Consider the following 27408-nt stretch of genomic DNA (forward strand, 5'->3'; position numbering starts at 1 on the left):
GCGGGCTGGCCGCTGTCCCCAGGTCTGGGCGCCCCGGGCGCCGTCCGCCGCTCCGGTGCCGGGTTTTCGGGCGCGCCGGCTTCCCGGGAGGGGCGGGCTCGGGGCGGTCCCTTGTGGGCGGAGCTCGCGGCGGGGCGTGCGGAGCCGCCGGAAGACGCGCGCGCTGGGCGGGTGGCTGCGCGGCCGCGTGGGGTGACCGGGCCGGGGGTGGGCCGGGCGGTGCAGGGGCGACCGGTGCCGCGAGCGACGGCGCAGCGCGTTGGGAGGACGGAGGCGCCGGACGACCCGGGGCTGCGGCCCACGAGGCGGGGCGGCGGGTGGAACCGGCCGCCGCTGCCGCGGGCCCGGCGTCAGAGCGACAGCCCGCGAGGTGTATCCTCGCCCGCGTCTGCGGGAAGCGGGGCCGGGGCAGCCCTCCCACTGCGGCCGGTGGAGCCCCGCTGCCCGGCGCGCGGCCGCGGAAGGCCGCCTGGGAGGGCGGCGGCATGATGCGGTGCGGCGGCCGGCCTTAGGCCGGCTTCGCGGGAAGCCGGGAGCGGGGAGAAGAAGCCCGGCGTCTGGGGCGGAGGCCGAGGTCGAGGTCCCGCGGGCTCCCGAAGGAAGCCTGCGGGAACGTGGGGCGTGTTTCGGAGAATCGTCGGTGAGCGGGGGCATGTGGTCTACGAAGGCTGGGGAAGAACAAAATCTGCTACCTCCCGGTCCTCCGAAGAGACACCAGTGGCGCCGAAAGCCTCGGGAGCGAGTGCTCTTGCGGCGGCGTCCCTGATCCCAGCAGCATACAGGGCCGAGCTGGTGAGGCTTCGCGGGTCGGCAGCCTCCATCCCGGGGAGGCACGGCCGGGAGCAGTGAGGAGGGCCAGCTTCTAAATGATGGTTCGAAAGTTTCCCCACTTCGGTAACTCGACGTTTACTTTTACATACGTATTCGGGGCAGGGTATTTCCACATACTTCAGCCCGCAGGATGCAGCTCCTTTCTGTGCATCGGGCGCAGCTTGGGGCCGGGGGGGGGGGGGGGTGGGGGGAGCCCGTAAGCTACATACCCTTCCTCACAAACTTCAAAAAGTTGGGCCGGCTCCCTTTGCACGGAGCTCGGACTGTACGTGGGGCCCCAGATGTGCTGGACCTGGTCACTGCGGAGGCACCTAATCAGATGCCCGGGCGGGGGGGGCGGGTGGTTGGATGAGATGATAGATTTGAGTTGTTCCCAGATTTTCCTTTTACAAACAGTTCTGCACTAGTCCTCATGATACTCAGAGTACTGTATTTCCTCCATCTGAACACACACCCCTCACCCAATTTTAAAGTTTCTGAAACCAGGAGACGTATTAACAGGTTAAAAGGACTTGCAGGCTGCTGGGCATCTGCGTGGGTGGGGTTGTGTCTAGCGCTGTTTGGTCATGTGAAAATGCAGCTGTGTGATTATTCCATCACTTATGACACTTGAACTTTAAATTTAGATCTCGAATTGTTTTTAAAAAGTAGCTTAAAAAGATAATGCTGTGTGTGGTGCAGCATTAAAGCAAAAGGTTTATAGTAATATTTATTAAGGGTTTTTGCATGCCTGACATTGTTTGCATTAGTATTAGAGCCCTATAAAGTATAATTGTTATCCCCGTTTTATAGAGAAGAAACTGAAGCTCAGAGAGTTGAAGTGCCTTAGAGCTTTTTAAGTACAGGTGTCAGGATTCTCACCCAAGCTGTCTGATTTCAAAGCTTGCCCTCTTCACTCCGAAGAGGCAGAAGGTGCTTGCAGCTCACAAGGAGGGACGTCAAGGCAGTGTCTGTGCCTGTTTGTATCTTTGGCTGTTTGCCTATGTGCCTACGGAACGGGGAGACAGCCACGTCCAAGAGCACTGATTATACTTAGAATCCACGTTGATGCCAAGTCTTTGTTTTTGGATCTTTTGCAGTTTAGAATAGATTTCTGCAAGTTCTGGAGTTCTGGCTGTGTGGTGGGTGCTTCTGAATCCCTCTTCTGCCTTTTGCTCTTCTAGAAGAATATAGAGGCATGCACTCTAGCCTACTCAACTGGCTGCCTCCCGAGGAGGCAGTTCTTCATTCAAGAGAGAAGTCAGTGTTTCAGAGTTAAAGTCACATCAGCCTCTAGGAGCCCCCAGCTTCTGGTGCCACAGGGACACGCCAAAGTCCCAAGGGCAGGAGGTTGTGCTCAGAGGAGACGACACGCCTGTGAAGCGTCTCAGGAGAGGCTCTGGCCGTTTTCCTCCCTGGAAGTGGACAAGCCCAGTCGGGGGCGGGGGGCGTCGTCATGCTGCAGCAGCTCCTCATCACCCTGCCCACGGAGGCCGGCACCTGCGTGAAGCTGCGCCATCCGAAGAAGGCCAAGGAGGGGGCGCCCTTGTGGGAGGACGTGACTAAGATGTTTGAAGGAGAAGGTGAGACCAGGCTGAGGGAGGGGAATGGCGAGAGAAGAATTCTCAATTTGTGTGTGAAAGGATAGGTACACTTCATTGAGGTGATCTCTTGGGGAGAAAATTGGGGGAAAGCAGGTCTTTGGGGTTCGTGCTTGTGGCTTTTGGGGAGGGGAGGAAATGTTGGGCTCCTCGCGCCATGTGCTCCATGCTGCTGCCATCTCCAGTCCTCAGATACAGCACAGCAGTGTTCCCCACCAGTGGCTCCCAAGTATATGGGGTCAAAGGTTTCTACTCCCTAACGCCCTCCCAAAGTCTTCCTTCCTTTGGTCATTTTGGCCCAAAGCCAGTGTTTTTCAAAAGGAGCAGTTCTTTTCTTCTGGGAGGAAGGAATGACATGCTTGATGACTCTCAGTTTACAGGAGATCAGTGGGAAACGTGTCCAAGGTTACACCTTATCTGGTGGTCTGGTCAGGACAGGTAGATGGACAGAGGAATTTGTGTGTCTCACACGGTCTCTTAGTTCATACCTTTAACACTTCAAGTCCAGCTGATATCTGTTCTCGCTGCAGCAGGCAGGGACCTTGCTAAGGGTCTTGACCGATGGAAAAATGAATAATGATCTCCAATGCTTGTTGTTAATTGAAGGAGATAGACACATATCCAGATCAAAGTAATAGAAGGTAGCATAAGAAAATGCTAGGGTAAACTTCTTTTGGAAGACAAGAGACAGGAAACATTCTTCTGATTGTATTTATCAGAGAAATTTTCACAAAGCAGATAGCATTGAATTGGGTCTTGAAAGATATCTTAAGTTTTTTGTAGAAAATTTGGGGAAAGGGTGCAGAAATGATTGCCTTAAGAGTGGTTCAGAGAATGGGGAATATCCCGGTCTAACTGAGGGCTAAGAAAGTGGCTAATGTATGGGTGGGATGGATAAAGGGTGGCGGCTAGCAGAAACTAACGTTGGGAAAGGATGCTTCAGGCGAATTGTAGAGCGCCTTGAAGGCCATGGGGAGTGTTTGGATTTTTCCTTCTTGTCAGAATCCTTCGAACAGAGGAGGGGCCTGGTAAATCTGTGCTTTTGGACCAGTGTTGACCATTGGGAAGTACTAATGCCCAAAGCAACATACTGCAGACCCTCCTCATTAAGGAGGCTCCTACTGCTCTGAGGTGCTCTACGTGTCCCTCTCTGTGAAGGTTTTGAGAGAAAAGCCATGTTCAGCAGATCTGCAGGCAGTTTTTTCTTTTTGGGAGATTTGGGGAGATATAAACTTCATAGCTCTTTCCCTTCTTTAGCACTGCTCTCTCAGGATGCTGATGAGATCCAGGGAGAAAGTTTGAAGGATGAAGTCCCATCTGGGTCCCCAGCAGCAGAATCCCAGGTGGGTTGGTTTCCTTTCATTTCCTTGCCATGCTGTTTGGTTTTTAAGGCTTTAACTTGCCTTTTTTTTTTTTTTTTTTTTTTTTTTTTAAGTGTGAGGGGGTGTGGGGCTAACAGATTCAACATAGGGAGCTCAGTGCAAGATGCTCTTCTACAGAAAATTGGGCTGCAGTGGTGGCCATCCCCTCCTTATGGTGGCTTTCTTCCTATTAACTCTTGTTTATGACCAACATCTAGATTAGCGCTGTGCTGACTTCTGCGCGAAAGCAGAATGAGTGATGGAATTCTAGCCCCTAAAAACAAACAGATACCACTTGGAGTCTAAAATGTACATCTTTTTTTTTTTTTTGTATTTTAAACTCAAAAACAAACTTTGTTAAGAGAGAAGAAGGTTCTGACATTTTTTTTATTTTAATGTTTTTTTATTACATTATGTTAGTCACCATAGAGGACATCCCTGGTTTCTGATGTAAAGTTCAATGATTCATTAGTTGCGTATAACACCCAGTGCACCATGCAATACGTGCCCTCCTTACTACCCATCACCGGTCTATCCCATTCCCCCCTCCCCCCTCTGAAGCCCTCAGTTTGTTTCTCAGAGTCCATAGTCTCTCATGCTTCATTCCCCCTTCTGATTACCTCCCCTTTCTTTATCTCTTTCTTCCCCTACCGATCTTCCTAGTTCTTAATGTTCCATAGATAAGAGAAATCATATGATAATTGTCTTTCTCTGCTTGACTTATTTCACTTAGCATTATCTCCTCCAGTGCTGTCCATGTTGCAGCAAATGTTGAGAACTCGTTCTTTCTGATAGCTGAGTAATATTCCATTGTATATATGGACCACAGCTTCTTAATCCAGTCATCTGTTGAAGGGCATCTCGGTTCCTTCCACGATTTAGCTATTGTGGACAATGCTGCTATGAACATTGGGGTGCATATGGCCCTTCTCTTCATTATGTCTGTATCTTTGGGGTAAATACCCAGTAGTGCAATGGCTGGATCATAGGGTAGCTCAATTTTTAACTTTTTAAGGGACCTCCACACTGTTTTCCAGAGTGGCTGTACCAACTTGCATTCCCACCAACAATGTAGGAGGGATCCCCTTTCTCCATATCCTCTCCAACAATTGTTGTTTCTTGCCTTGTCAATTTTTGCCATTCTAACTGGCATAAGGTGGTATCTTAGTGTGGTTTTGATTTGAATTTCCCTGATGGCTAATGATTTTGAACATTTTTTCATGTGTCTGTTAGCCATTTGTATGTCATCATTGGAAAAGTGTCTGTTCATATCTTCTGACCATTTTATGATTTGTTTATTTGTTTCTTGTGTATTGAGTTTGAGAAGTTCTTTGTAGATCTTGGATACCAGTCTTTTATCTGTAGCGTCATTTGCAAATATCTTCTCCCATTCCGTGGGCAGCCTCTTAGTTTTTTTGACTGTTTCCTTGGCTGTGCAGAAGCTTTTGATCTTGATGAAGTCCCACAAGTTCAATTTATCTTTTGTTTCTCTTGCCTTTGGAGATGTGTCATGAAAAAGGTTGCTTTGGCCGATGTCGTAGAGGTTGCTGCCTATGTTCTCCTCTAGAATTTTGATGGATTCCTGTCTCACATCGAGGTCTTTCATCCATTTGGAGTTTATCTTTGTGTATGGTGTGAAAGAGTGGTCAAGTTTCATTCTTTTGCATGTAGCTGTCCAATTTTCCCAGCACCATTTATTGAAGAGACTGTCTTTTTTCCACTGGATGTTTTTTCCTGCTTTATCAAAGATTAGTTGCCCAAAGAGCCGAGGGTCTGTTTCTGGGTTCTCTATTCTGTTCCATTGGTCTATGTGTCTGTTTTTGTGCCAGTACCATGCCGTCTTTGTGATCACAACTTTGTAGTACAGCTCGAAATCCGGCATTGTGATGCCCCCAGCTTTGTTTTTCCTTTTCAACATTTCCTTGGCGATTCGGGGCCTTTTCTGGTTCCATACAAATTTAAGGACTATTTGTTCCAGTTCTTTGAAAAATGTCCTCGGTATTTTGATTGGGATAGCATTGAAAGTGTAGATTGCTCTGGGTAGCAGGGACATTTTAACTATGTTAATTCTTCCGATCCATGAGCATGGAATAGTTTTCCATCTTTTTGTGTCTTCTTCAATGTCTTTCAAGAGCGATTTATAGTTTCTTAATATAGCTCCTTTACATCTCTGGTTCAGTTAATTCCAAGGTAACGTATGGTTTTTGGTGCTATTGTAAATGGGATGGATTCCCTAATTTCTCTTTCTTCAGGCTCATTGTTCGTGTATAGAAATGCAACTGATTTCTGAGCATTGATTTTTTTATCCCTCCACATTGCTGAATTGCTCTATAACTTCTAGTAGTTTGGGAGTGGATTCTTTTGGGTTTTCCATATAGAGTATCATGTCATCTGTGAAGAGAGACAGTTTGACTTCTTCTTTGCCGATTTGAATACCTTTGATCCCTTTTTGTTGTCTGATTGCTGTTGCCAGGATTTCTAGTACTATGTTGAATAATAGTGGCGAGAGTGGGCATCCTTGTCGAGTTCCTGATCTTAAGGGAAAGGCTTCCAGCTTTTCCCCATTGAGAATAATATTTGCAGTAGGCTTTTCATAGATGGCTTTTATGAGATTGAGAAATGTACCCTCTATTCCTACACTCTGAAGGGTTTTAATCAGGAAAGGATGCTGTATTTTGTCAAATGCTTTTTCTGCATCTATTGAGAGAATCACATGATTTTTGAATTTTTCTTTCTGGATAAAATCTAAGACACTGATAGATTTGCGAATGTTGAACCACCCTTGCATCCCAGGTCTAAATCCCACTTGGTCATGATGGATAATCCTTTTAATGTACTGTTGGATTCTATTAGCCAGGATCTTGTTGAAGATTTTGGCATCCATATTCATTAGGGAAATCGGTCTGTAATTCTCCTTTTTGTGGGGTCTTTGCCTGGTTTGGGGATCAAGGTAATATTGGCCTCATAGAATGAGTCTGGTAGCTTTCATTCTGTTTCTATTTTTTTGAAATAGCTTTAGGAGAATAGGTATTATTTCTTCCTTGAATGTTTGGTAGAATTCCCCAGGAAAACCTTCTGGGCCTGGAGTTTTGTTTTTTGGAAGGTTGTTTATCACTGACTCAATCTCTTCATAATTAATTGGCCTGTTTAAAAAATCAATTTCTTCCTGTTTCAGTCTTGGTAGTTATAGGTTTCCAGGGAGGCCTCCATCTCTTCCAGATTGCTTAATTATTGGCATAAAGCTGTTGATAAAAGTTTCTAATAATCCTTCCAATTTCATTGGTTTTGGTTGTGACCTCTCCCTTTTCATTCATAATTTTATTAATTTGGGTCCTTTATTCTTTTGGATAAGTCTTACCAGTGGTCTGTCAATTTTATTAATTCTCTCAAAGAACCAGCTTCTCGTTCTGTTGATCTGCTCTACTGTACTCCTGGTTTCTAATTCATTGATTTCTGCTCTAATCTTGGTCAACTGCTTCCTCGTGTGTGGATTAGGCCTGTCCCTCTGTTGCTGTTCCAGCTGCTTGAGGCGAGAATATGAAAACTGCATTTTAGATTTTTCTATTCTTTTGAGTGAGGCTTGGATGGCTATGTATTTCCCCGTTAGGACTGCCTTTGCAGTATCCCATAAGTTTTGGACCATTGTGTTTTCATTCTCGTTGGTCTCCATAAATTGTTTAATGTGATTTTTGATTTCCTGGTTTATCAAATCATTCCTGAGCAGGATGGTTCTTAGTCTCCAAGTGGTTGAGTTTCTTCCAAATTTTTCCTGGTGGTTGAGTTCCCATTTCAGAGCGTTGTGGTCTGAGAATATGCAGGGAATAATTTCAGTCCTTTGGTATCGGTTGAGACCTGTTTTGTGACCCAGAACATGGTCTATTCTTGAGAATGTTCCATGGGCATTAGAATAGAATGAGTATTCTTTGGTTCTGGGGTGTAGTGTTCTATATATATCTATGAGGTCCAACTCGTTGAGTATGGCACTCAAAGCCCTTGTTTCTTTGTCGATTTTCTGCATGGGTGTTCTGTCTATTTCTGATAGTGGAGTGTTGAGGTCCCCTACTATTAATGTATTTTTATCTATATGTCTCTATATTGTGGTTAAGAGTTCGCTTGTGTATGTATCTTGCTGCTCCCCTGTTGGGGGCATATATATTTATAATTGTCATATCCACTTGTTGGATACATCCTTTAAGAATAATACAGTGCCCTTCTGTGTCTCTAACTATAGTCTTTAGTTTAAAATCCAATCTATCTGATATGAGAATTGCTACCCCAGCTTTCTTTTGAGGTCCATTGGCATGAAAGATGGTATTCCATCCCTTTACTTTCAGTCTGAATGTATCTTTAGGTTCAAAATGAGTCTCTTGTAGACAGCAAATGGATGGGTTATGTCTTTTTATCCAATCTGCAACCCTGTGGTGTTTTATGGGAGCATTTAGGCCATTTACATTGAGATCGATTATTGAGAGATACGATTTTAATGATGCCATGTTGCCAGTAAAGTCTTTGTTTCTATCGATTGTGACTTTCTGTTCTGTATCACTCTTGGGGCCTTTTTACTTTTATAGAACCCCCCTTAATATCTCCTGTAGGGCTGGTTTCGTGGTTATGATATTGGTCAATGACTGGCAATTCTGGAAGGTCTTTATTACTCCATCCATTCTGAATGACAGCCTTGCTGGATAGAGGATCCTTGGCTGCATGTTTTTCTCTGAAAGAGCTTTAAAAATGCCCCCCCAACCCTTTCTCTCATTCCAGGTCTGTGTAGACAGGTCTGACGCAATTCTGATACCTTTGCCTTGGTACGTGAGAAATTTCTTTGCCCTGGCCGCTTTCAATACTGTATCCTTGGATCTAATATTTGCGAAATGCACTATGATGTGACGTGACGTGGCATAGGTTTATCATGGTTGAGCTTCTGAGGGGTCCTCTCTGCCTCTTGGACACGAATGCTTGTTTCCCTTGCTAGATTAGGGAAGTTTTCAGGTACAATTTGTTCAAATATCTCTTCTAGAGCTCTGTTTTTCTCCACCCCCTCAGGGATGCCAGTGATACTGACATTGGAACGTTTCATTGAGTCAGTAATCTCCTGTAACCTACATTCTTGAGAATGGATTTTTTTGAGTCCAGATTCTGTTTTAGCTTTCTCTTCTACTAACCCATCCTCCAATTCGCCTCATTCACCCTGGCCGTCAGAGCCTCTAGTTTTGACTGCATTTGGCTCATAGAATTTTTAATTTCTGCCAAATTCGCTCTCATTTCTGCCCTTAGAGATTCTATATTCTCATTAACATTTTCGTTAATATTTTTTTCAAGTCTACACATCATCTTGACCATTGTTACTCTGAACTCTATTTCTGATAATTTGGTTATATCCATATCCATCAGTTCTGTGGCAGAGGCCACAGAGTCACTGTCTTTTCTTTGCTCGGGGGGATTTCTCCTTCTCGTCATTCTGATGAGGAGAGGTTGCGGGGTTGTCCAGAGGCCAAATTATTGACCGGGACCCAGGCCGTGCACCCTTGTTTTATAGAGACCTTAGGGATGTGGGCTTCTTGATTTTTCAGCCTGCCTTCTGTGTTCTGGGGGAGGGGCCTGCCGCGCCGATACTCGGACAACCCTGTTTGGGTAGAGTCTCGGCGTCCCCTGCGAGGGAGGATGGGGATGGGCACTCTCTGAGCCGGTATTTCCAGGCTTTTGTTCTCTGGCGGCTTTCCCTGGCGGTTTGCTGTGCCTCTTCTGAGAGTCAGAGAAGCAGCGGCCAAATTTCAGCCTCTGTCACAGAACAGAGGGATTGCGGCCCGTTCTCCACTGATGTTCTGGCCACTTTAACTCTGTTACTGTTGGTGCTGCTCAACCCTGCAGCGTCCCGGGATGTGCGCCCCACACCCGGAGTCCCAGCCCTCATTTCCAGGGCCGGCGCGTCTCTGTCCTTTGTGTTTCTAACGCCGCCAGCCACCAGCCGCCCCGCGCGCCCCCTGAGCTCTCGGTCTCAGTCTGGATCCAGTGAGCGCACCGGAGCTCCGTTTCAGTCTGGTCACGCGCGCACCCGGCTCACGGTCACAGTCCGCTCTCTCGCGGGTGCCCTCCGTGAGTCCGCCCGCTCCCCCGTGCAGGTGGCTACCGCTTCCCAGCGCCAGAACGCGGCGGCTCCCTCCCCCTTCCGTTTATCTTCCGATATCTGTGCGGTTTCACGGCTCCCCGCTTCATACCTCAATACTCAGCGCTGGAGATGTTCATTTGTAGAGATCCAGATGCATCTTCCTGCGTCTCAGGCTGGTTCCGTGGTTGTTCAGGCTGGTCTGGTACCTATCCAGCTCGACTCAGGGGACCAGCTGAAAAAGGGGTCCCCCACTCCTCCGCCATCTTAACTCCTTACCCCAGAAGAGTTGTTTTTTTTTTTTTCCCATTAAAAACTTATTTTATTTGGAAATAATTTTAAACTTACAAAACACTGCAAAAATACAGATAGGTCAAGGAACACATGCATAATTTTTTCAGATTCAGTTGAGGGTAACACACAGCCCGACCCCTGATCTCTAAATACCTAGGCGTGTTTTTTCCTAAGACTGTTTCCTTAGAGAACCACAGTATCAACTGATCAACTTCACTTACCACCTATCAACCACTGCTCAACTTCAAAAATGTACATTGATACAGTGCCTTTATCTTTTGTCCATAATCCAGTGTGGCCAGCTCTCTGTATTCCTACCAGCTATTCGTAAAGGGGTAATATTGGTTTTTTTTAATGTTTTTTTTTATTATGTTAGTTACCATACAGTACATCCCTGGTTTCTGATGCAAAGTTCGATGATTCATTAGTTGCGTATAACACCCAGTGCACCATGCAATTCCTGCCCTCCTTACTACCCATGACCGGTCTATCCCATTCCCCCACCCCCCTCCCCTCTGAAGCCCTCAGTTTGTTTCCCAGAGTCCACAGTCTCTCATGCTTCATTCCCCCTTCCCAGAAGAGTTTTAAGTGAAAAGAACTTGGGTTCTGAAGTTAGATGGTACAGGATTTGAACTTACCTCTTGTATTTATTTGCTTGGTGCTGGGGGCAGTTTTTTCTAGCTGTTTACAATCCCAGTTTCCTCAGCTGATTCAGACGCTGATTCCTTCTAAGATTGAAGTGCATTTCAGAGTTATTTACAGCAATAGGGAAGAAGTTATAATAGTGTAATTATTTAAAGAGTTATCTCTGCATTCCACTATCTGGAATTCCTTGCCTCTGGACATTTATCAAAAACCAATGGGATTCTTAGTGCTAGGAAAAGATTAAATTTTGTTAAAATTGAGGTACAATTTAAATATAAGAAAACACACTAAAGAAAGTGTATAGTTCTATTTTGGCATATGTATACACCCTGTAACCAGAGTATAGACCATTTCCACCGTGTCCCTTTCCAATCAAAACTTCGCTGTGTGCCCAGTAGAGAGTACATGGGATCTGTGTTATTTCTTACAACTGTATGGGAATCTATAATTATCTCAAAATAAAAAGTTTAAAAAGAATTTATATTCTGCAATTGATAGGTACAGTGTTCTGTAAATGTCCAGTAGTTTAAGTTGGCTGATGGGTTGTTCAAATCTGTATCCTTGATACACTTTTGTCCACTTGTATCAATTACTGAGACAGGAGTGTGAAAATCTATATCTTGGTTTCGTCTTTATCTCCCTTTAGTTCTTTCAACTCTGCTTTGAGTTCCGTTATCAGATGCATTAATGCGTAGGATTGTTGCCTTCCTGATGAACTGGCAGTTTACGAGGTGTCTCTTCTTTATGGCTAGTCATAGTCCTTCTAAGTCCACTTTGTCTGATTTACTACAGTTCCTCCAGTGTTCTTTCAGTTCTTTTGCTTTTAACCTTATCTGTGTCTATATATTTAAAGTGTGACCTTACATATGGCCATGTCTGGCTTGTTTTGTGCGTTTCCAGTTACCGTCATCATTGATATGGTGGGATTTAACTGAATATTCGATTTAACTGAATATTCTTGTTCTTTGTTGGCTGTTCACCCATCTTTGTTTCTTTCATCCTCTTCTGCTTCCTCTTGACTGTATAGTTTTTTAGTATTCCACTTTATGTCCTCTGATGACCTTTGAGCTCTACTTGTTTGATTTGCTTTTAGTGGTTGTTCTGGCCATTACAATACACGTTTTTAACATATCACAGTTGAATTAACATTATGCTGTCACACATGGTATGAAAGCCTCCTATTTCCATTTATTCTTTCTCATTCTTTGTATATTGTTACCATACATTTCGCTTTACACGTTATAAACCCCACAGTACATTGTTCTTATTTTCATTTTTTTATTTTTTAAAAAGATTTATTTATTTATCTGAGGGAGAGAGCACATGTGCATGCAAGTAGGGGGAGGGGCAGAGGGAAAGAGAGAATCTCAAGCAGGCTGCCCATTGAGAGCATGCTCCCCTCTTATTTTTATTTTTAGTGGTAAATTGCTTTTAAGAAATTAAGAAAAGGAGGGGCTCCTGGGTGGCTCAGTCGGTTAAGCGTCTGCCTTCAGCTCAGGTTATGGACCCAGGATCCTGGGATTGAGCCCCATGTCCAGCTCCTTGCTCTGCAGGGAGTCTGCTTTTCCCTCTGGCCCTCTCTCCGCCCCCCCAACTCATGCTCGCACACACGCACTCTCTCTCAAATAAATACAATCTTTAAAGAAAAAAGAGATTAAGAAAAGGAGAAAAAAACAGGTCTTTTCATATCTGTCTACATAATTACCAATACAGGCCCTCTTCATTCCTTCTTTTATTTCCAAGTTTCTAACTGGCATCATTCTCTTCACTCAGAGGGATGTTGTTTAACATTTCTTGTAGTGCGGCTGTCTGATGGATTCTCACAGCTTTTGCTGATCTAAAGATGTCTTTCTATTGTCTTCCTCCTTGAGACTCTTTCGTTGGATATAGAACTCTAGGGTGACTTTGCTTCTTGTAGCACTTAGGAGTGTTCCATGATCCTTTAGCTTGTACTGTTTCGAATGAGAAGTCAGCTGTTACTCTTCTCTCCCTGCAGGTGACATGCCTCTCTGTTTGTACGGACCAGCCTTTCTTGTGTTTCGTGCCTCCGCTCCTACCTTCTGGCTACCTTCTTGATCTTCCCTTTTGTCTTTGCTTTTCAGCAGTTTTACTACGATGTGCCCACGGATGATTTTCTTTGAATTTATTTCTTTTGGGGGTTTGCTGAGCTTCTTGGGTCTGTGCCTTGATTTTTTTTTTTCCATCGAATTTGGAAAATTTTCAGCCTTTATTTAATATTTTTTCTGCCCATTCTTTTATCTCCTTCTGAGATTCCAATTGCATGGATATTAAACCACTTGGTATTATCCTGGATTATTTTTCTTTTCTCTCTTGGTGCTTCAGTTTGAATAATATCTATTGACCTGTCTTAAGTTTCACAGATCTCAATTTTTACCAAAAGAAAAAAAAATCCTGAAACTTAATTGGTATTGTAATCAATAGGTCACTTTGCAGAGAATAGCTATCTTATAAATACTGAGTCTTCCCATCCATAACCTGGTATATCTCTTCACTATTTAGATCTTTAATTTCTCCCAGCGATGTTTTATGGTTTTATTGTAAAGATTCTGTACTTACTTTGTTAACTTTATCCCTAAGTATTTCATAATTTTCTGATCCCTTATAATTGCTATTTGTAATTTCAATTTATAACTGTCCATTGCTAGTATTTAAAAGTACAATTGATTTTTTTATACTGACCTTGTATTCTGTAACCTTGCTAAACATACTAGTTCTAGTAGCTTTTTATAGATTCCTTAAGGTTTTCTTTGAACATAATCACATTATTAGCAAATAAAAAGAGAATTCTTGCCTTCAAAAAAAAAAAGTTTCACAGATCTCATCTTTGTCAGGGTTCAATCTGCCACTAAGTCTGTTCAGTGGATTTTTCAGGTATTATATTTCTCATTCATAGAATTTTCACTTAGTTCTTTAGCATTTCTCTCTCTGTTCTCAATTACCCCCATGTTTTCACCTATTCTGTCCTTTTTTTTTTTTTGCGTGGGGGGGGCAGGGAGGGGCAGAGGGAAAGGGAGAGAAAGGGAGAGAGAAAGAATCTCAAGCAGGCTTCACCCCCAGCACAGAGCCTGACGTGGGCTCATCTCATGACCCTGAGATCATGGCCTGAGCTGAAATCAAGAGTCACATGCTTAACCGGGTGCCCCTCTATTGTAAGTTTTTTAACATATATTTTAATAATTGCTTTAAACTTCCCATCTGCTAATTCCAATGACTTGGTCACCTATGGGTTTGCTTCTATTGATTTTTCTTTTCTTTTCTTTTCTTTTTTTAATTGTAAGTTTTATTTTTTTTATTTTTATTTTTATTTTTTAAAGATTTTATTTATTTATTTGACAGACAGCCAGTGAGAGAGGGAACACAAGCAGGGGGAGTGGGAGAGGAAGAAGCAGGCTCCCAACCAAGGAGCCTGATGTGGGGCTTGATCCCAGAACACCGGGATCACGCCCTGAGCCAAAGGCAGACGCTTAATGACTGAGCCACCCAGTCGCCCCTGATTTTTATTTTCTTGATTATAGATTAGATTTTCTTCCTCCTTCACATGTGTAACAGTTTTTTATAGTAGTTCAGATATTGGGTATTAAAGAACAGTGAGGGATGAAATATAGTTTGTTTGTTTGTTTAGTTCTGTTTATTTCCAGGAGACTAAGCCCTTTCCTCTGTCTAGTGGTCAAGGCAAGGGACTGATTATTCATATCCCCCCTAGAGCTGTGGCTGAGCTGTGGCTGAGATACAGCTTTTATTTGAGGCGTTCATTTCTGATTAACCCAACTACAAAAGCCCATGCCACCACAGCTGGGGGTGGGGACACTGATCTTTTTTAGCTCTTGGAGTATTTGAGCTAGGATGGGGTTAGACCACAGTTCCAGACTGTTTTGTTCATCTTTGCATTAAACTCCAGTGGGACCCCAGAAATTAAGCTCATCAGGAATGCATTGGTTTCGTGACGATATGTGCTGAAAGCCTCTCCCTCTCCCTCCCTCCCTACCCCCACCACTCCCTCCCCCACCTCTCTAACCTCATCTCCTACTCCTTCCTTCACCACCTTCCACCAGTGATGCTGTTCACTTTCCTGTTCCTCAGACAACCAAGGATGCTCTCGCTTTAGGTCCTTTGTACCTGCCTGGAACGCTCTCCCCTCAGATTTCCACATGGCTCTCCCTCACTGAATTCATGTCTCCCATCAAATATCGCCTTTTTAGAGAGGCCTTCCCCCACCACCCTGCATAAAAGATCCTCCTCTCCCCTCACTGTTGTTTGCCATGTCCCTCCCTTATCCTGCTTAATTGTTTTCTAAGGCACCTATGACCATCTGTTTTTCTAAATATTTATTTATGGTAATCTCTGGAGGATTTTCAAACACAGTCAGAGGAGGCTCCCGGTAAACCTAGTTTAGACTCTCTCAGAACTTAGAATTCTGTCAGAACTCCTTGGACCTTGGTGGAGGTGGACTCCGTCTGAAAAGGAATATATTCAATATTCTAGGAACTGTTGACCTTCAAGGACATATCCGTGGACTTCACCCAGGAGGAGTGGGGACACCTGGCCCCTGCTCACCGGAATCTATACCGGGAGGTGATGCTGGAGAACTATGGGAACCTGGTCTCAGTGGGTAAGGACGGGTGAAACATTCTCCCAGAAAACCTGTCCGTTACAGGACAGTCATTATTTCTGAATTATTAAAGGTTGTGGGTTCCCTGGAGCTTGGCCTTGGGTTGTGTATTAGAGACGTCTCATTCCTTGGGGGAACTGCTGTACCTGGTAGAGCTAGAATAGGAAGACGTCCTGTGGTGCCCTCTCCATGATCAGAGACCCTGAATGTTAGAGGACTAGGACGAAATTCTGGGGATGGTTCTTAGAACTCAGCATAACCATTCATGCTCTTTTTTCTTTTTTACTTTACAAGCAGGATATCAACTTTCCAAACCTAGTGTGATATCTCAGTTGGAGAAAGGACAAGAACCATGGATGACAGAGAAAGAAGGCCCAGGAGACCCCAGGTCAGGTAAGACCAAGACAGCTAGTACATTTTAAAACATAGGCCAGAGTCTCCGCAGTCTTCCCACAGCCCCTGGACAGGGCATGCGCTAAACCTGACATCACCCTTCCCTCCGTCACCCCTGTCCTTCACCTGACCTTGCAGAAGTCTCTCCGCAATTGGAGGGAAGGGAATCTTGTCTTCATTAAGGTTAAACTTGACTTTCCCTCTTATTTTTAGTATCCTGAACTCTGAATTGAAAGCTCCTTTCTCTAAGCAGTCAGAAGTACCTGGTCTCTCCTCACAGGAAACACGTCTCTTTTCAGGACTCTCACTGCATTCGGCAGACCTTTCATTTTCTGTCTTGCATTCTATTTCCACTTTTTGCCAACTTCCATTTTACAATTTCCGCTTTGATTCTCACTCTTCTTTTCAACTCATGTATCTTTTGTATTTTTTGTAACAACTACTGTATGAAAATTCTTGCAAGAGAAATTGCCACAAGACACTTTCTCCCCAAATTCAGTGTGTTGTTTTTTTTTAAGATTTTATTTATTTATTTGACAGAGAGAGAGAGCCAGCGAGAGAGGGAACACGAGCAGGGGGAGTGGGAGAGGAAGAAGCAGGCTCCCAGCAGAGGAGCCTGACGTGGGGCTCGATCCCATAACGCCGGGATCACTCCCTGAGCCGAAGGCAGATGCTTAATGACTGTGCCACCCAGGGCCCCCCAAATTCAATGGTTTTTAGCCATCTCCTTAAATTTTGCTTTATTATGAAATATTTTAGGTGTTTAGTAAGACATAAAGAACATTGTAACAAACTTCTATGTAGCTTCTACCTAGATTAAGAAAAAAAAGAGTTGAAGCCCTGCTACCCTCTTACCTTTTGAAATAACCAACTCTTCCAGGTTTAAATATTGTCATTTTCACCCGTGTCTTCATACTTTTATTACAGGTGTCTGTCCCAGAGCAGTATATGGTATTGTTTTGCATGTTCTTATTCTTTAAATGTGTATTTACTTCGACTTGCTTTTCTCCTTCAACATGGCTGATATTTATGTTGTTCTGGTTCTTCTATTTCCACTGAATTAATAAACCACAATTTATTTATCCATTTTCCTATTCATATACATTTATATTGTTTCTGAAGTTGGGGGTTACCAAGATGCAGTGTCTTCCTGCACACGTCCTCTTGTGTACATATGCGAGTATTCCGGAGCTGTTTAGTGGGGTCATGCTGTATATGCGCCTTCGCTTTGCTGGAGATTACTGACTTGCTCGACAAAGCAGGTGCACCAGTTTGTACTCCCGTCGGCAAGCCTTAAGAGTTTCCAGAGCTCAGCCTCTTTGTCAACACTTAGCTTTGTCAAACTTTAAAATTATCGTAGGGGCACCTGAGTGGCTCAGTTGGTTGGGCGTCCAACTCTGGATTTCAGCTCAGGTCAGGATCTCAAGGTTGTGGGATTGAGCCCTGTGTTGGGCTCCACACTCGGTGCAGAGTCTGCTCCAGAGTCTTTCTCTGCCCCGCCCAAATAAATAAATAAATAAATATCTTTTAAAAAACGAAATTATTGTAAATTTGTGGGTGAATATGGTATCTCGTTGTTTCTTTTGTTTTCCTGATTACTAGCAAGAGGATCATACTTTTCATGTTTATTGACCATCTGGAGTTCTCTTATGTAAATGACTTGTTTATATCTTTGCCAATTGTTCTATTATCTTTTTTCTTGATTTATAGAAAAATTGTATGTAATATATATTATATTCTTTAAGATTTGGTTTTTCATATTTAAAGTTAATTCACCTGGAATCATTTTATATGTAATATGAGGTGAGGCTCTACTTTGACTTTTTCAACAAGAATAATCAGTCCAGGAACCATTTATTCAGTAGCCACTCTGTTACCTGTCAAGTTTCCTTATATACTTGGGTCTGTTCTAGGCACTCTCTAATTCTGTTCTTTTTTTTTTTTTTTTTTTTTTTTAAAGATTTTATTTATTTATTTGACAGAGACAGAGACAGCCAGCGAGAGAGGGAACACAAGCAGGGGGAATGGGAGAGGAAGAAGCAGGCTCATAGCAGAGGAGCCTGATGTGGGGCTCGATCCCATAACGCTGGGATCACACCCTGAGCCGAAGGCAGACGCTTAACCGCTGTGCCACCCAGGCGCCCCTCTAATTCTGTTCTATTTTTCTATTCTAGCCCTACTCAAATGCCAAGCTGTCTTAATTACTGTATTTCTTAGTGAATCTGAATATCTGGTAGAGATAGTTCTCCCACTTTGTTCTTCACAATTGTCCTGGTTATTCTTAGCCTCTTGACTTCCATACAAATTACAGAACGAGTGCCTCCAATTTCACACACACATACACGCACACGCACGCGCAAATACTTCAGTGGTATTTTGATGGGAATGGAATTTATAGATCAACTTTGGGGGGAATTAATACTATCATACTGAGTTTTATTATCCAGAACATAGTGTTTTGCTCCATTTATTGATATTTCCTAACTTTTTTAAAAATAAAGTTTCAGAATTTTCCCGATAAAGGTCTACATATTACATCTCCTGTTAGATTCGTCTTGAAGACCTTATATTTTGCTATTGTAGATGGTATATATTTTTAACTTGTGTTTTGTGTTCGTTGTTGGTGTGTAATAGCCCAGTTAATTTTGTATATTGATCTTATAGCTAGCCACCTTGTTTCACTCCATTATTAATTCCAGTCATTTGTTTATATATTCTCTTGGGTTTTCTCTTTTTCAGCTTATAATACTGAAAATAATAAAAGCTGCCATGATCTTCTAGAAGGTCAGTCCCTTTAAATAATAACAGTTTGATTTTAGTAAAATCTTTTGTTTAATGCAGTAACAAAAACTCTCAACTTCATTTAAAGTTGAGTCTTCTCTTCTTCAATAGTCTCGTCCTTTTTTAGGCCTGGATACTGATTTGGGGAAGGGACATAGGTGGCTTCTTCTTTCCTTCCCAGTCTTCTTCTCTTCCCCCTCCCGTATTCAGAATCAGAAGCTCACAGAACATAGACTCTATTATTGCCTTTACTCATTAAGAATTTGAAAGTACTAATATACTTTTGTGTTGACCAAAAAAAAATCTCACAAGACGTTATACCTTTCAGGATATAGATCTATCAGTTGAAATATTGGTAATGGGTACAACAAATTATCAAGTAAAAAAGCCAATCAGAATTTTAAAGGTTAAAAGATATTTTCGGGGGCACCTGGGTGGCTCATTCAGTTAAGTGTTTGACTCTTTATTTTGGCTTAGGTCATGATCTCAGTGTTGTGAGATCAAGCCCTGCTGGGAGGGAAGCCTTCTTGAGATTCTCTCCCTGTCTTCTTCTGGGACTCCTCTCCCCCCTCAAAAAAATAAAAGATACTTTCATAGAACATAGCAATAATAGCAGCAAAGTCTGGGTTTCTTACAAGTCTCCTTTCTAGAGACAGACTAATAACTAAGAAAATAGAACAATGTAAATATTAATACAAGTTTCAGTAAAAGACAGCTTAATGTTTTTATGAAAGTTCTTAGTTCAGACCTTATTTTCGAACGAGCATCTGCTGCTGCTGGTGTGGAGAGAGGGACATCTTTTTATCTTTCTGAGATTGTTTTCCAAAAGTTGTTGTCAACTAAAAAGGTATTCATAAGGCATAGCTCTGAAATTTCATTATTTAGTATTAGAACAGGTCTAAAGTCCTCAAATTTTACTCTCTATATAAAATCACACATTTTCCTTATTTACTGTTTCTTAACTTCCCATTACCTCCCCGGTTGCATAACCATATTTAACTGTGCAGTTGAGCCTTGAACGATACTGGTCTGTACTGCACGGGTCTGCATATACGTGGGTTTGTTACAGCACTATAAGTGTATTCTTTCTCCCTTCACATTTTATTGTAAGAATATAATATATGATACATATAACATAAAAAATGTGTTAATTGACTTATCAGTAAGGCTTCTAGGCAACAGTAGGCTATTCATAATTAAGTTTTGGGGGGAGTCAAAAGTTATACATGGATTTTTTTTTTTACTGCGCTGGGGTTGGTATGCCAGTCCCCATGTTGTTCACGGGTCAACTATAATCAAAAACTCGTACTTTATATGTGTAGTTATCTAAATTTCTATTTCATACTCGTTTCAATAATTGATTTTTTAAAGCATAATGAATAAGAGTTCCTTGCATTTTTTCCATTTCTTTCAGACTTGAAGAATAAAACAGAAAGCGATGCATCAGCTGCAAAGAATGACATCTTGCAGGAACAGTTATATCATGGCGTTATGACGGAAGGGTTCCTGAGAGACGATGTCATTTATTCCACATTGAGAAAAGTCTCCAAATACGATGGTGACTTAGAAAGGCACCAGGAAACCCATGGAAGAGATGTGAGACAAGCCCTCCTGACCCACAAGACTGGCCAAGAAACTAACAAATTTGGTGAAACTATTGTCAGTTCAAATGTTATTATAGAGCAGAGGCACCGTAAATGCGATACACCTAGAAAGGGGAACAAATACAAATTAGACTTGATTAATCATCCAAGTTACATAAGAACAAAAACCTATGAATGTAATATATGTGAAAAAATCTTCAAACAACCCATTCATCTTACTGAACACATGAGAATTCATACTGGTGAAAAGCCTTTCCGGTGTAAGGAATGTGGAAGGGCCTTTAGTCAAAGCGCATCCCTTACTACACACCAGAGGATCCATACTGGCGAGAAACCCTTTGAATGTGAAGAATGTGGCAAAGCCTTCAGACATCGCTCATCTCTTAATCAGCATCATAGAACTCACACTGGAGAGAAACCCTACGTGTGCGATAAATGTCAGAAAGCTTTCAGCCAGAACATTAGCTTGATCCAACATTTGAGAACTCATTCTGGAGAGAAACCCTTCACGTGCAGTGAATGTGGGAAAACCTTCCGACAGATTAGACACCTTAGTGAACATATAAGAATTCACACCGGGGAGAAGCCCTATGCGTGCACTGCGTGTTGTAAAACCTTTAGTCATAGAGCATATCTAACACATCACCAGAGAATCCATACTGGGGAGAGACCCTACAAATGTAAGGAATGTGGGAAAGCCTTTAGGCAGAGGATACACCTTAGCAACCATAAAACTGTTCATACAGGAGTGAAAGCATATGAATGCAACCGCTGTGGGAAAGCCTACCGGCATGATTCATCCTTTAAGAAACATCAGAGACACCACACTGGAGAAAAACCTTATGAATGTAATGAATGTGGAAAAGCCTTCAGCTATAATTCCTCACTTAGTCGGCATCATGAGATACACAGGAGGAATGCCTTTCGAAATAATGTTTGAAAATAGATTATTCTACATGAGAACAAAAGCTGGCTCTAAATCAGTGATTCTGTGTTTTTAAATTCCAGGATTCAAATTTGAGGAATTGATATCATGATGCCAGCTTTTAATTTTGCCCATTATGTAAATAGTACATTGATAACTACTGTCTACTAACACCTCCATACAAAGTACTTAATAAAGAACAATTGGCCCTTGAAATTAAATGGTCCTTCAAATGAAATTCAGCATTATGGAAAATGCACACATAATTGTTATCTTTCTGATTTTATGGTGGATTAATCATTCTCCATGGGCATTCACTGATTTATAGACTAACAATTGGGAAGAACTTTTGAAAATACCACCACCCCTATTTTTTAAGTAAACTTTTTTTTTTTAATGGGGAAACTTAAAAGTGGTGTAAAGCTCAAAAGGCATAGAAAGTTGTATAAGTGAAAATCCTTTTCCCACATCCCCCACCGCCAATTTTTTTATAGAGGCAACCACCATTTTTTAATAACTAATTTTTTTGTGTGCACCCTTCCAGAGATTTTTGTATTTGTATCCAAGAGAATACAAATGCAGAGTTTTTCTTTTTAAGCATAAATGGCAGCCTCCTTTTTAAACACCCCTGCACATTACTTTTATTACTTCACCATATATCATGAAGGTCATTCCCTGCTGGTAGATACAGTGTCTACTCATTCTTTTTACAACGATGTAGTATTCTGTGGTTTGAATGTACTTTAATTTATTTAGCCGGTTCCCTATGGATGGACTTTTGGATTTCTGTTCTTTTGTTACAACGAATAGTCATAAACATTTTTTATTTCTTTCACATGTAAGTAGATATGTAGGGTAAATTCCAAGAACTGGAATCTCTCACTAGAGGGTATGTGCGTTTTCATGATGGATATTGCCAAACTGGTCTTCAGAGAGAGGTTGGGCCAAATTATTTTCCTACCAGCAAGATGGAGAACTGTGGGAGCCACCTGCTGCTGAAGCATGTCCTGGAACAACTGCCGTGTCAATCATCAAAGGAGTATCGGTTTGTCTCAGTAACTTAGCATAGAAGGACAGCTGAGCTGCAGCCCCAGGAAGAGTGGTGCTTGCCATTCTTGGAGCCAGAGAGGAATCTGCCTCTTCCTGGACAGCAGCCGAGCCTACCAAAGTCTCAGCTGGAGAAGGAGAAGCCCTTTCTCCACCAGCTGCTCCAGTCTCTGATTTCTGAGGCTGGGGCTGCCTGATCAGGGAGAGTCCCTTTAAGGAGACCAATACACTTGTCTTAGCAAGTGAAATTTTGGCGGCTGCCCCTCGGATGGAATGGAGGAACACTGACAGTTGAGTCAGGGTACTCAGGATGGCAGGGTGTACCATGGATGACCAACCACACAGCCTTTTACAGGATGGTTATGTTAGCAAGTTACAAGTAACACATGGAGGAAGACAGAAAGGAGGTAGGGTGTGACTTTCTATTGAGCATTAATTAATGATTGAGAGCATTAATTAACACTGCTAATGTGAAAGCTGAGCACCAAGACTAGGACCACATGCTTTTGTACATATTCATTTTTCAATCTGGTAAACGTTTATTAAAGTTTTAGTGATTCTGTGAAATGGTAATGGATTTCCCCGATCCCCATCTCACAGCCGCTACTCCAGTTACAAATCAAAGCCTGGCACTGAGAGCCTCCATTGTATCTAGTGCTACTTTATAATTCCATCTCCCATTTTCCTCCTTCCCATATGGGCTCTGACTACACTCAGTAGATTAGTTGAGACTCTTTGGTCAGGTAATACTAATCATTTGGGGGCTATTTAAGTCTCAAAGTGGGGGTATTGTTAGAGGCATATTGGGGTATCCTATAATTCATGGGCTGCAACACATTCTAACAGCAGACTGGAGCTAGGACCTGAAGCATTTGAGGAAGTCCAGGCAGCTTTCTCTCCATCTCTCACCTTGGCTTTTTGTGTTTTTTTTTTTTTTTTAACACCTGTAGTAAATCACAGTTGCCATCAGCTCCAGATTTTACATACATTGTTTCCATCACCCAGAAAAAAAGATACCGCCTTTTCTTTCTTATTTCCAATCTTAAAATCCTAGGGAAGATCTCTTATTGGCTCAGCCAGGTCAGGTGCCCCCCTGTAGGTAGGCAGAGGACTTCTGTGGAACCATGTAGATGGTGTGAATGGGATGTCTGGAGGGGCAAGAGAGCAGAAAGGGTTACTGTTCATAGATGAATTCTGGATCCTAACTCACTCTGACACCCGCTCATAGGATCAGAATTTTAGAACTGGAAAGGGTCTAGGAATTCACTTAATTAGAACTCCTCAATTTAGGGGTGCCTGGGTGGCTCAGTCAGGTAAGCTTCTGCCTTCGGCTCAGGTCATGGTCCCAGGGTCCTGGGATCAGGTGCCTCATCGGGCTCCTTGCTCAGCTGGGAGTCTGCTCCTCCCTCTGCCTGCCGCTCCCCCTGCTTATGCCCTCTCTCTTTCTGACAAAATAAAACAACAACAACAACAACACCCAAAAAACAAACAACTCCTCACTTTATAGACAAATGGAGAGTCTCCTTTAATTATTCATGTCCTTTACTTGAGTTGTGTTTTTAAACATTTTTTCTCCAGGTTTAGTCTAGCTTTCCAAACACCTGCCCTAAATGGCTACTCAAAGCTGTTGTTTGCCATTCTAAGTTTTATTTCTTAGATCTGCTACTGCTTCAGGAGGTCTTAATAACTTTAGAGCCTATCCATTGGTTTAGCCTATTATTGCCTGTTTCTTCATTCTGGTTATCTTACAGGCACTTCTCCCTCCGCTGGTCACGTAAATGCTCTTCCGTGGGGCTGTGTCCTTAGGCATGTTCTTTTCTCAAGCTACACATTTTGTCTAACTCTTTTTATTTTTTTATTTTTTAAGATTTTATTCATTTATTTGACAGAGAGAGAAACAGGCAGCGAGAGGGGGAACACAAGCAGGGGGAGTGGGAGAGGAAGAAGCAGGCTCCCAGCGGAGGAGCCTGATGTGGGGCTGGATCCCACAACGCCGGGATCAGGCCCTGAGCCGAAGGCAGACGCTTAACCGCTGTGCCACCCAGGCGCCCCATGTCTAACTCTTTTTAAACCTATATCTATATCTTAGGAATCTCTCCTGAACTCCAAAACATTCTATTCAATGTCCTACTGAATATCCCCATTTGGGTATCCCATAGTCACCTCAAAGTATCCAAAACTCAACTCATAATCTTTTCAATAAACTCTGTACCCTCAATCCAGTGAGTGGTACCGCCCTCCATGCAATTCTCCAGTTTACACTTCCTCCTCATCCATCGCCTCCCTCAGCCACTAAGTCCTGTATATTCTACTTGGGATCTCTTTACTACCTTCCTCTCCATTCCCATTGTCAGTTCTTTAATTAGGCTGTTAGCACATCCTAACTGCTTAATTAGGGTTCCAACTGGCTGTGCTATATCTGGACTCATCTCTTTTTTTCAAGTTTGGTATTAATTTGATTCTATTTTCTGCATAATTTTAGGTACATAAAGGTTTATTTCTACAGGCCTCAGGAAATAGGTAGAAGTCACAAGACAGTCTCTCTTCCCCCTAAAAATGTTGCATATTTTGGTAAGTGTCCTAGAGAGAAAAACTGTCATTTACATTAGCAGTGCTGTGCGAGATTCTTAATAAGACCCAAAACCAGGCTGCAGTGGAGATTTTAGTCCTTTGTTCAGGTGCCCGGACAGAAACCAAAGCAGTTGAGCACGACAGGGCAAAGGAGGCAGTGAAGGTGGAGGGCAGGCACCTAGCACGGAAGGAGGAAGGAATTCCAGATTCCTTGGAATGGTGTGTTTTCTTTTCTTTTTTTTTCTTGTTTAAGTTGTCTCTGTAGGAAGGTGCTGGGCAGGGATCCCAGTGAAAGGAAGGGGCCAAGACTCCTTTAACTGGCCTGGGTGCAGGGCGCTGCCAGAGCGGCTGACGCAGGAGAACTTACTCTCAGGCTCAGGCCGACCCAGGACAGGATGCAGAATAAAAGGAACGCTTAGAGGAAACCATTTTGCTTGGAATGCTAGCTGGCCAAGCGTCAGCCTTTGGTCCGGTGCAACCCCTGCCTCACTTGTCCACAGAGAAAAATTAGTTTGGTTAGAAGAACCAGCTAGAATCACACCAGCCTCTGCTACCTTCATGCTCATTGTTAGAAAAAGATGAACTTGTGGGAACATTCTGATCTGTTAATCCCTGGGGACTGCTTTATTCTTCCCAAAAGACTGTTGGTCCCATGGCCCCCAAAGGCTGAAAGCTAGAACACGCCAGTCCTGGTGGGCGGCTCCTTAAGGACGGACTGGCGGTGTGGTGGAGCCGGGAGGGAAAAGCCGCACCTTCCCGCAGAAGATCAACTGACCTGCGCTCCCGCCCCAAATCTCAGCCTGAGGTATATTTCAGTGAAGGCAGGTAGCTGTGCTTCTCAAAGCAGAGAAGCAGTTTAAGAGCAGAAAGGTAGAGGAAATCTAGCAAAGAACCGTCTTGATACAGATTTATCCCATGGTGTGAGGGAGAGGGCAAAGAAGCCAGTGGCACTTCGCTTATCCAGCAATTTCTGTCACTGTGGTGACCAACTTCTGCCCATTCCATAGGGTCTTGAACTGCTCAGGGACTGGGAATTCATTAAAGTCACCGCCTTCTGTAGGAATGACGACATTCATCTCAGAAGATTTGGCACTGGGGCGCCTGGGTGGCTCAGTCAGTTAAGCATTTGCCTTGGGCTCAGGTCATGATCCCAGGGTCCTGAGATCAAGCCCGGCATCAGGCTCCCTGCTCAGCGGGGAGTTTGCTTTTCCCTCTGCCCCAATCCCCTGCTCTCTCGCTCTCTCTCTTTCTGTCTCTCTCCCCCCCCCCCATTCTCTCCTCTTCTCTTTCTAGAATAAATAAATCTTTTTAAAAAGAAGAAGGTTTGGCAGCAACTATCTTGCAATCCAGGGAATTCTTGCTCAGGTAAACGTGGCAGCCATCTGTTTTGTTGATGAAAATGGTTGGCACTTTACCAATTACCCAAACCTTGACATCCCTACGATTGATTATCTCCACAATGCCCACCATGTCATCAAACACCAGACCGAGTTTCTCACAGTTATGTACTCTAATGGACTTAATTTTACCCTTGATTTGCAATGTCGTGTTGACACACTTGTATATGTAAGCCACCTGTTTCAGCTCCAAGTCATCAGTCATCAGGTGGGAACATTCTCCTGACTTTCCACTCGCCACTTCTTGCCCTCCAGTTCAAGCACAGCTGGCTCCCTCTTCATGGTTGGTTTGGGGGATGGGCTGACTCCTGGTTTAGGAGCAGAGAACGGTTTGGGGCCACTTCGTACTGGACCACTCTGCGCCTTCAGAGTGGGGTTCTTGTGAGTCTTCACGTCATCAGATACATGTTCAGGTGCTCTCCCCCAGATTAATCTGTGCGAATAGTGCTGAGTGGGGAGTAGACTCATCTGAGCCTGAATGGTGGGGACTTGGTGAGTAGGGTCAGTCTGGTGGGGGAGGTGGGGGACCTGATCCAGCAGAGGGGCCAGATGGCAATCCACTCTGTTCTGCCACAGGCTCTCTTTTGGTTCAGGCCAGTCCGGTGGGACAGAAGTCCTTAATGTAAGCCTGTAGCTCTGTCCATACACTCAAGTAAGCTTTGACCCAGTCCACATGCTTCTCATCAACATCTCTGTACTCCTTGAGGACTAAGTTTGTATAAAACATGGCAGCATCATTCATTTCTTTCACATAGGGACCAGGCTTGGGAGCCACAGCCACCCAACCCAGGGCCTGGATACTTTCACTGACAGCTGACACGTGATGGAACAACTTGCTGCCTCGGTTTGCCCGGAAGGTTACCACTTCTTGGATCTGCTCTGAGATGGGTGCCAACAAATCGGAAAGCTTATAAAGCCTACTGCCTGCTGGCACTGAGGGGCTGTAACCAAGAGAGCTTGCTCCAACTTCAGACCCGTGTGGACCATCTGGCGTGTTTCCACACATCTCCCCCAATGTCTTTACTGATCTGCAGGTGCTCTGTCATAAGACCAGCAAGTAGTGAGTCAAATGCTTGCACATGTGGTGTGGCTCTTGCTCTCGGAGCACTGTCTCCATACCCACAGTGCATGTCAGAGGCATGGGATGCTGCCTCCAGGCGGCCCTCTGCCCTGTCCCGTCTTTCTACCAGATTTTGCATGTCAGCCATAATATACCACCTGCTCAGACTTCTGCCTCACCTCCGGA

At 43.6% G+C, this 27408-nt stretch overlaps 1 protein-coding gene and 1 pseudogene across 6 annotated transcripts; one reads left to right on the top strand and one right to left on the bottom strand.

Annotated features, from left to right (window-relative positions):
* Positions 1 to 209: 209 nt before the first annotated feature.
* Positions 210 to 22764, top strand: ZFP69 (ZFP69 zinc finger protein). Of its 6 annotated transcripts, none has more exons than XM_048221781.2 (7): positions 211 to 894; positions 1911 to 2393; positions 3669 to 3754; positions 15318 to 15444; positions 15739 to 15837; positions 18577 to 18621; positions 20033 to 22764. In XM_048221781.2, exons 2-7 carry the CDS (start codon positions 2267 to 2269, stop codon positions 21160 to 21162), a joined length of 1614 nt encoding a protein of 537 aa, XP_048077738.1. In that variant the 5' UTR covers positions 211 to 894; positions 1911 to 2266; the 3' UTR covers positions 21163 to 22764. The 6 variants fall into 6 exon arrangements, with proteins under 6 accessions (XP_048077740.1, XP_048077742.1, XP_048077738.1 ...); XM_048221780.2 differs by having other exon boundaries at positions 1995 to 2393; XM_048221782.2 differs by having other exon boundaries at positions 212 to 894; positions 1995 to 2393; positions 15742 to 15837.
* A 1975-nt stretch (positions 22765 to 24739) lies between these two features.
* LOC113268228 (adenylyl cyclase-associated protein 1-like) lies at positions 24740 to 27370 on the bottom strand (annotated as a pseudogene).
* Positions 27371 to 27408: the final 38 nt, after the last annotated feature.

The sequence above is a fragment of the Ursus arctos genome, unplaced genomic scaffold (assembly GCF_023065955.2).
Source record: "Ursus arctos isolate Adak ecotype North America unplaced genomic scaffold, UrsArc2.0 scaffold_32, whole genome shotgun sequence".
Classification (NCBI taxonomy): domain Eukaryota; kingdom Metazoa; phylum Chordata; class Mammalia; order Carnivora; family Ursidae; genus Ursus; species Ursus arctos.